This window comes from Verticillium nonalfalfae (genome assembly GCF_003724135.2).
Source record: "Verticillium nonalfalfae strain VnAa140/NRRL 66861 chromosome Unknown scaffold_214, whole genome shotgun sequence".
Taxonomy (NCBI): domain Eukaryota; kingdom Fungi; phylum Ascomycota; class Sordariomycetes; order Glomerellales; family Plectosphaerellaceae; genus Verticillium; species Verticillium nonalfalfae.
In genome coordinates, this window is record NW_021167439.1 from 24,504 (window position 1) to 33,298 (window position 8,795).

At 58.7% G+C, this 8,795-nt stretch overlaps 4 protein-coding genes across 4 annotated transcripts; 1 reads left to right on the forward strand and 3 right to left on the reverse strand.

The window, feature by feature from the left end:
• Nucleotides 1-729: 729 nt before the first annotated feature.
• Nucleotides 730-3,559, forward strand: URE1 (Urease; the record flags this gene model as incomplete). Its single annotated transcript, XM_028638052.1, has 5 exons — nucleotides 730-750; nucleotides 856-942; nucleotides 1,014-2,203; nucleotides 2,268-3,159; nucleotides 3,239-3,559. The coding sequence occupies 5 exons, from the start codon at nucleotides 730-732 to the stop codon at nucleotides 3,557-3,559; spliced, it is 2,511 nt and encodes an 836-aa protein (XP_028490494.1).
• A 393-nt stretch (nucleotides 3,560-3,952) lies between these two features.
• Nucleotides 3,953-6,162, reverse strand: TADA3 (transcriptional adaptor 3; the record flags this gene model as incomplete). Its single annotated transcript, XM_028638053.1, has 2 exons — nucleotides 3,953-5,508; nucleotides 5,649-6,162. 2 exons carry the CDS (start codon nucleotides 6,160-6,162, stop codon nucleotides 3,953-3,955), a joined length of 2,070 nt encoding a protein of 689 aa, XP_028490495.1.
• Nucleotides 6,163-6,771: 609 nt separating this feature from the next.
• Nucleotides 6,772-7,902, reverse strand: D7B24_003868 (uncharacterized protein; the record flags this gene model as incomplete). The annotated part of the gene is made up of 2 exons (XM_028638054.1): nucleotides 6,772-7,043; nucleotides 7,104-7,902. 2 exons carry the CDS (start codon nucleotides 7,900-7,902, stop codon nucleotides 6,772-6,774), a joined length of 1,071 nt encoding a protein of 356 aa, XP_028490496.1.
• Nucleotides 7,903-8,031: 129 nt separating this feature from the next.
• On the reverse strand, nucleotides 8,032-8,769 carry D7B24_003869 (uncharacterized protein; the record flags this gene model as incomplete). Its single annotated transcript, XM_028638055.1, has 2 exons — nucleotides 8,032-8,234; nucleotides 8,667-8,769. Coding segments are annotated over 2 exons (306 nt in total), but the record flags the coding sequence as incomplete, so codon positions are not given.
• Nucleotides 8,770-8,795: the final 26 nt, after the last annotated feature.

The following is an 8,795-nucleotide window of genomic DNA, read 5'->3' on the forward strand; positions in this document are numbered from 1 at the left end:
GAACCCAGTCGTCAGGGTTCATTGAGGCGAGGAGAGCGTGTCGCGGCAACTTGTCTTTCTGTTTGGTTGTTCTCTTATTTAGCTGGCCGGCGTGCAAGGGGTTCTCAGGAACAGGTCTCGAAAAGCACCAGGCCGGGGCGTGCAGGGCGGTTGGGATGGGAGGGACGGTTGGATGGTTGCTGGTCGGCATGCGATCAAGTGCGTCCTACGAAGCCTTTGGAATTCCACGTGTACGTACGTCAACACTATGGGTCGGGGGTTGTAGGAGACCATGACGAAGATATGATATGCTCAAGGCTTGGTCCTTCGTTCTATTGACGTGATGTGTTGTGGCAATGTCCGGAGGATACGTAGTCTTTTAGTCCGTATATTCTGGTGGACGCCAGTGTCCAGGTGATGATCTCCCACGACACTCGGGTCAGGGTAGGTAGGTACTGCTTGATGGGCAGACAGGCCGGCGGCGGCAGTGGAGCATCGGCAGGCGGCGGATGCCATGTGTAAGGTACCTTGGGTACCTAATGTGCCTAGGCAAGGTACTTGGGGTTCCTTATCGAACGCCTGGGCAGTCACGCCCCGCACTGTGGGCTGCTAACACCAGTTGCGGCGTTTCTTCCTGCCATCGGATGAGATGCGCTTTTGGCTCGTCTCATTCTTCATCGTCCAACTTCCAAATCCCATGAGATCAACCTCCGCGCCAGCAGCCGACCTGTCCGCGCAGTCCTGCCCAAGATGCATCTCGTGCCGAAAGAGGTCCGTCTCGTCTTTCAAGGCTCGCCAGCTCATCCGTGAGCACACGATCCCCCACTACTGCTTGCCTCCAGTGCTTCTTGCTAACGTCTGCATCCTTGGCCACAGCTTGATAAGCTCGTCATTTCTCAGCTGGGCTTCCTGGCGCAGAAACGGCTTGCCAGAGGCGTGAAGCTCAACCACGCTGAAGCAACGGTAGCTAGGAAGCCTCTTTCGCCCTTATCGAGGGTTTGCAAGAAGAGCCCGGGCACTAACATCGACCCCAGGCCCTCATCACGAGCAACTTGCAAGAACTCATCCGTGATGGCAACCACACCGTCTCAGACCTCATGGGTCTCGGTTCGACCATGCTTGGGCGTCGCCACGTTCAGCCTTCTGTCTGCAGTACACTTCACGAGATCCAGGTAGAAGGCACCTTCCCCTCAGGTACCTACCTTGTTACGGTCCATAACCCCATCGCCACGGATGACGGGAATCTCGCCCGCGCCCTGTATGGCTATGTACCGCGCATGCCCTCTAACGATGATTTCCCTCTACCGGAGCCTGCCGAGTTCGAGCCGACGGCGCAGCCTGGCGCTCTTGTTGCTGTCAAGGACGTCAAGGTCACCCTCAACGCCAACCGCAAGCACATCACGCTGCGCGTCACGAGCAAGGGTGACCGCCCCATACAGGTGGGAAGCCACTACCACTTCATCGAGACAAATCCACAACTCGAATTTGACCGAGCGAGAGCCTACGGCTTCCGCCTTGCCATACCCGCTGGTACATCGGTGCGCTTTGAGCCGGGTGACATGAAGACCGTCACGCTTGTTGAGATTGGGGGCAACCGGGTAATTCGTGGAGGCAACGGACTGGCCACTGGCGGAGTGGAACTCTGGCGCGCCGGTGAGATAGTAGAAAAGTTGCAACAGGCAGGCTTTGCGCACCAGCCCGAGCCAGTGGGTGACATGGGCCATATCAGCGCCTTTGAGATGAACAGGGTGGCTTATGCGACCATGTTTGGGCCGACGACGGGAGACAGGCTGAGACTGGGAAGCACTAATCTTTGGATCAAGGTTGAGCAGGACTTCACAGTCTATGGAGACGAGTGCAAGTTTGGTGGCGGCAAGACGCTGCGTGAGGGCATGGGGCAGGCTACAGGCCGCCCAGACTCGGAATCGCTCGATATGGTTGTGACCAATGCGCTCATTGTCGACTGGAGCGGCATTTACAAGGCTGACATCGGCGTCAAGCACGGCATGATCGTGGGTATTGGCAAGGCGGGCAACCCAGATGTCATGGACGGCGTGACGCCGAACATGGTGGTCGGCAGCTGCACAGATGTCGTCGCTGGAGAGAACAAGATCATCACAGCAGGCGGTATCGATACGCACATTCACTTCATCTGCCCGCAGCAGACATCGGAAGCGATTGCATCTGGTGTGACAACCATGTTGGGTGGTGGAGTTGGCCCCAGGTAAGCTTTTGTTTGAACCCCCTCTGAGCCCCTGAGCACTTGCATCTGACACGGACCTTCTCAGCGCTGGCACGAGCGCAACGACATGCACGCCTGGGAAGCACTATATGCGCCAAATGCTACAGGCATGCGATAACCTTCCCCTGAACATTGGTATCACCGGCAAAGGAAATGATAGCGCACCAGAGGGTCTCCGCGATCAAGTCAACGCCGGCGCCTGTGGACTCAAACTACACGAAGATTGGGGTTCCACGCCTGCAGCAATCGATACCTGCCTGTCGGTTTGCGATGAACTCGATGTGCAGTGCCTCATTCATACGGATACGCTGAACGAGTCTGGTTTCGTTGAGTCCACCATTGGCGCCTTCAAGAACCGGACCATTCACACATATCACACCGAAGGTGCAGGCGGCGGTCATGCGCCAGACATTATCTCCGTCGTCGAGCACCCCAATGTCCTGCCTTCCTCTACCAACCCCACGCGCCCCTACACTCGCAACACGCTTGATGAGCACCTCGACATGCTCATGGTCTGTCACCATCTCTCGAAGAACATTCCCGAGGACGTCGCATTTGCCGAGTCTCGTATCCGCGCCGAGACCATTGCTGCCGAAGATGTCCTCCACGACCTCGGCGCCATCAGCATGATGAGCTCCGATTCCCAGGCCATGGGCCGCTGCGGCGAGGTTATCTTGCGCACCTGGAACACGGCGCATAAGAATAAGGACCAACGCGGCACCCTGCCCGAGGACGAGGGCTCCGACGCAGACAACTTCCGCGTCAAGCGATACGTCAGCAAGTATACTGTCAACCCAGCCATCGCCCAGGGCTTCAGTCACCTCATCGGCAGCGTAGAGGTTGGCAAGCTGGCCGATCTTGTCGTCTGGGATCCCGCGTGGTTCGGAACCAAGCCGAGCCTTGTTATCAAGAGCGGGCTGATAGCATGGGCGCAAATGGTATGCCTTTTTTTTCTTTCCTTTTTTTTTACCCATATCCTCCCATCTCGTGCAATGTTCCTGTTCTGACCCAATGTAGGGCGACCCCAATGCTTCCATTCCAACCATCCAACCCATCATCGGCCGCCCCATGTTCGCGCCGCTGGTCCCCGACACGTCCGTCCTCTTCGTCTCAGCCTCGTCCATTGAGTCGGGGGCCATCGCATCGTATGGCCTGCGCAGCCGCGTCGAGGCCGTACGTAACTGCCGCAACATTGGCAAAAAGGACATGCGCTACAACGACTCGATGCCGCGGATGCGCGTAGACCCGGAGCAGTACGTCGTCGAGGCCGACGGTGTCGTCTGCGAGGCCGAGCCGGCCGAGAGGTTGCCGCTGACGCAGCAGTTTTACGTGTACTGAACGTGGGCAGAACGAAAAGGAGCACAACGTGACATGTTGCCGGGATGTTTTTGGGTCAAATCTTTTTGTGAAAATGTCTAATTAGCCCAACTGGAGCCGCCAACGCCTCAAGACAATTAAGCATAGAATGGATGTGCAAAGGGTCATGTTCCAACTTTCCCTGACACATGTGTGTGTTTGTGAATCCGCAACGCCGCGCCTGCCAGAACCGGGTCCTCCCTCAATGCTGTGTCCCCCTTTGTCTTGATAGAATCATCATGTACGTATCAACATACGTACGTAGCTGCAGAACCGGCAGCCCAAATTATCCCGCACACCCAGAGATCGAGTCTGAAGGAAAAGAAGAAGCAGGATAGTCTCATCGCGGTCGAGCTCGATCAACGGGCTCCCTCCCTACTCCTCCTCAACCTCCTCATCCCACTGCTCCTTCTCGCGCTTGAGCAGCTGCGCCATCTCGGCAGGCTTAAAGATGGAGCTGCCCGGCTTCTCGACGCGCGGGACCTTGCCGAGGTTCTCGTCCTCAAAGACGGAGCCAATGGTGCCGATCCAGCGGGCGCGGCGCTCCATGAGCATCTTGGTGACGTCGCCGATGCCGGGGCGGGCCATGCCGGCGGCGGCGGCGGCAGCGGCGGCGCTGTTGCCGGCGGGCCGCTTGGCCTTTTTGCTCTTGCCCATGGTGCGGGTGCGCTTGAGGTAGGCGGCCTGGACCTGCGAGTCGAGGTCCTCGAGGATGGTCTGGTACTCCTGGTGCGCCATGCGCTCCTTGACGAGCTCGGTGAGGCGGGCCTTGCGCGCGCCGTTGATGAGCATCTGGCTGCGGAGGCGGTCCTGGAGGAGGCGCAGCCGGGCGGCGACCTCGTCGTCAAAGGCGCCGTCGTACTCGGCGTCGATGGGGCCCTCGTGCGGGAGGAAACCCATGTGCTTGAGCTCCTGCTTGATGCGCTCGTCGACCTGCGCGTAGTCGAGCTTGGGGTGCGTCGCCTTTTTCCACGACTCCGAGTTGGACTCCGCCATGAACGTTGCCGGTGGCATTGTCAGCGGCTTGTTGTCCTCGCCGCCGCCGCCGCCAAAGCTCATGCTGAGGTCGCCGTTCTCGCCGTTGGTGCTGCCGGCCATGCTCACGTCGCCGTTGGTCGTGCCGTTGACATTGGGCTTGTCCTCGTCGGTGGGCGGACGCGACTCGGGCCGCATGATGCTCACGAGGCGGGAGAGGAGCGGGCCGACAGACAGCTTGTCTGTCTCACCGACTTCGTCGTCCATGACGTCGATGGTCCCACGTGGCACGTTGGGCGCCAGCTTTTCCCGCTTCGATGGCGAGTCCACCTGCATGGCGCCGTCTTCTTCGGCCCAGATCTCCGTGTAGTGTCGCTTGCCGCGTTTGGGCATGTGGAAGGGCGCCACGCGGTCGCCGCGTTCGCGCAGAAAGCCGAGGTCTTCCTCGGTGAAGGGGCGAAAGTATGGTTCAATGTACGCGCTGAAGGTGGAAAAACTGATCTGGTTCGACGGCTTGGCGTTGCTGAAGTCCTTATCTGGGGGGTCGCCGGCAATGAGCTCCAGCTCGGCGAGGTCATGCTTGGGGTATACGGCGACTGAGTAAATCTCTTTCAGCTCGTCTTCCGACATGATGGCCGGTTTCGCTTCTCGAATCTCATATACTGTCGGGTCGGGGAATGTGGAGGGGTCGTCGCCAAAGGTGTGCGCGGCGGGCAGATCACGGCGCGGTGGGGCTCCCTCGTCCTCGGAGCTCGATTCCTCCTCCTCCTCTTCGTCCTCGACGGCCTCGTCTTCCTTCTTCTCCTTTTCGTCCTTCTTCTTCTTGCTCTTCTTCTTATCATCGACGTCCATGGCGGATGGCGAGCCAGGCTCGACGGGGGAAAGCGACGAGCTGATCGAGTCTCTGGAGAGTTTTCTGGGTTTCGTCGAGTCGCCGCGTAGAGGCGAGGATCGCTCTGTAGGGTCGATTTGGGTCAGATGTGGGTTTGCAAAGAGACATCCGATGCCAAGGGACTGCATGGGGAAGGCAGGGAAAAGTGAACAACAGCCATCAGGCAAGTCGCCATGTTGAAGCTCAGAAACAGTTCAAACATACCCTTGTGGTTCGTGTCGCCCGGCGCCAGACTATCCGCCGCCTTGCGCTTCTTCTTATTGGACCTCTTGCGGTCGTCCTCAGTCCGCACGTCCTCCTTCTCGACGACCTCGTCGACATGGTGCTTCCTCTGGACCGACAGATCGCGCATGGCCTTGTCGCAAAAGTTGGTGCGGCGGTCAATGACCTCCTGCAGGCGCGTCAGGCGGGCGATGAGGCCGTCGACGCTCTTGGCGTCGGGGACGGGGCTGCCGGGGGCGCCCGGGTCGACGAGGTCATCGTAGGTGATGTTACGGAACTGCTCGACGCGCAGGGCGAGGTACTCGGCGTCGATGGCCTCGATGGGCGGCAGGTTGGCGCCCGTGCCTGTCGCCCCTCCGCCAGCGCCTCCTGTGCCTCCTCCTACTCCCCCCGCGGCGGGAGGCAGGGAGCTCGGGGTCGTGTTGCGGCTGCGCTGGCGGATGGCGCCCGCGCCGCTCTTCTTGCCGGTGCCCTTTTGGCTGGGGGCGGGCGGCATGATCGCGGGTGAATGGTGTGTGTTGGAGGTGTGTGTGGTATATGTCGGCTCAGGATGGAAGTGATGGGGTTGTGGCGATGAGCCTGGCCATCTGTACGTAGGCCGTAGATGGAGACGCGTTCGATTGATGCTGGCTGGATGATTGATGTTGATGGTTCAGAGTCGACATTGGCTCCCACCCAAGTATAGAGACGACGGCGGGTCGGTAGCGCGACGTTGATCGACGGCAGGCGCATGGGGAGCAGGAGCACCATCCACCAGGCCTGACGCTGTGGCGAAGGGGAAGAGAAGAGGGACCGACCGGGGTACATTTTGGGGTGGCTGGTGGCTGTTTGCAGCCACACGTTGCTCGCTACCTAGAGGTAGGTACCTACAAGTACAGTACCAGGTGCCTAGGTACCTACCCACCAGGTTTGCTGGGTACCTTACCTCCAGAGGTCACCTCATCGCCAGGAACTCCTCCTTACACTCACCCTGAGCATCATGCACACTCCTATCAATGACATTCGCTACGCTCTGCATCATATTGCTATGGATACCGCTTCCATCCTAACCCTTCTTGCAACGCTACATCAACACTCGCAAACTGAACCACCAACCAACACCGCGTCACTGGTAAATACAGACAGGAGTCCTGTTGGAATCCTCTCTCAGGACTGCTCGAACCGCTACTAGGCTGATCGACTTCTCCGCCTCTTGCAACGTCTTGCGGACCTGAACGCCAGCTCTCTGCCGCATGCCTTCGCCATAGTCGTCCAGACTCTCTTCCTGCTTGGCTAGCCGTTTAGCAGTGGGCGTGGCGCCTGGTCGTGGCACCGTCGTGATGGCCCAGCACAGAGCATTGGCGTCTACCGTAGAATTGAGCAGGCCGCGTCCGCCGACTGTTGGCATCTTTGTCAGCCAGTTTTTCTTTCGCCGTCTCAAAAGGATCGCGAACTCACATGGAAGCATGAGATGCGCTGCATCACCTGCTAGAGTGGCCAGCCCGCCGAGGTTGTCAAAGTCGACGGGGATCCAGCCCCGCACCCTCCTGACGGTGAAGCGCCCCTGAGCATGCGGTTCACGCAGCGCCTCAATGTATGTCTTCCAAGGCTCCAAGTCCTGCAGAGCTGTTTTGCAGATCGACTGTGCCATGTACCGGCGAGCCTCGTTCCCAGTAAGGTCCAAGTCTCCCATCCCGTCATCGCCTGGCGGCACCGAGATTCGACTCAACTGGATCAGCTCGTGTGCCCTCTCCTCCGGCTCAACTTGCCACTGGTGTACGGCAATGGTTGTCAGTCCTTCCTTGTCCGACGCCATGGTCTGAATTGGGTGACGCTTTTGGACCAAGTCGGTGCCGTCCTTGCTCTTGGTCCGTATCATCAGGGCAATCTCCTCAACGTATGGAGTAAGCACCGGCTCGGGGTCTACGTGCTGAAACTTCTCGACAAGAAACCGACGAACCATGGAATCGGCTCCGTCGGCACCAACGACAATGTCAACCTTGTGACAGAGATGGCCAGGCTCAAAGATGAGGTGTACCTCTTTACTATCCTTGCTGGGCTGAAGACTGACCAGCGATGTATTCCACTGCACTGATAAATGTCCCCTCAGGGCTTTGAGCAGACGCAAACCGCGGTAGCGACAAATGTCTGGCACCTCGGCGTGAAAGAGCGTATCGCCAGTTTCGGCGTCGAGGCATGGAATAGGCTGGTGTTTCAGCACCCCAGCAAGCGTGGGCGCAACACTGCAGGCCTCCATGACTGCATGGTAAATGTTTAAAGGAAGCAATCTCTCGATATTCGAGAGGAGCGCTTTACGGTCGGGCACTGACACGGACCAGTCGTGAACCACCGAGCGCTGCCATTCCTCAGGGGGAGGTCGCTCGTCCTAAATGTCAACCTCGACGCCCCCGTGCCGGCGCAGGCCATGGGCGAGCAGGAGTCCAGTGAAACCCGCTCCAATAATGCCGACGCGCAAGTCTCGAAGTTGCTCAGGTTTGTGCTTTGGAGGCGAAGACCTGGGGATTTCGGGCGGCGGCATTTTCTTTTGTGGCTTCTTGGAGGACGGTCCAGCAGCCCACTTGTCCTCTTCTTGCAAGGCTGATAGCCAGGCTTGTATGGAGCTTTTTCTCACGGGTGCCCTGGGCTTGCATCTAGTGGCGGAAGGTGGTCGAAGTGGCGGTAGCGGGCCACCATAACCATCCAGCGCTGTGAAAGAGTGGCAGGTTGATCCATCACTCCACTGACCACAATCTTCGTCGACGTCTTCTGCTGGGTCTGTCGTTCGATCGGCAGAAGTGATCCAACGAACTGATTTGCTGGATGACGTCCTCGTCTTCGTCCTTCCTCTCTCGACCAATTCATGGACATTTGCATCTTGTCGGGGCAGTGACAGAGGCTCCGGCGTGTATGTAGGACTCGTGCTTCTCCAAGGGGGCTCCTGTTCTTCTCGATATCAGCACAAGTTCAATACCGAGCCCGTAGCGATGCCACAGCAGCAAACGATGTTTGCCAGAAACTCACCCGGCACACCATCGAGCGCCGCTCCGAGGTTCAAGAAAGGCGGTTCAGCAAGAAATTCAGCAGCCGCCGTTCCCTTGCCGAAATCCGTGCGAAACGGGTTACCCTGAAGTCCCAATGAGTCTGGTGCCC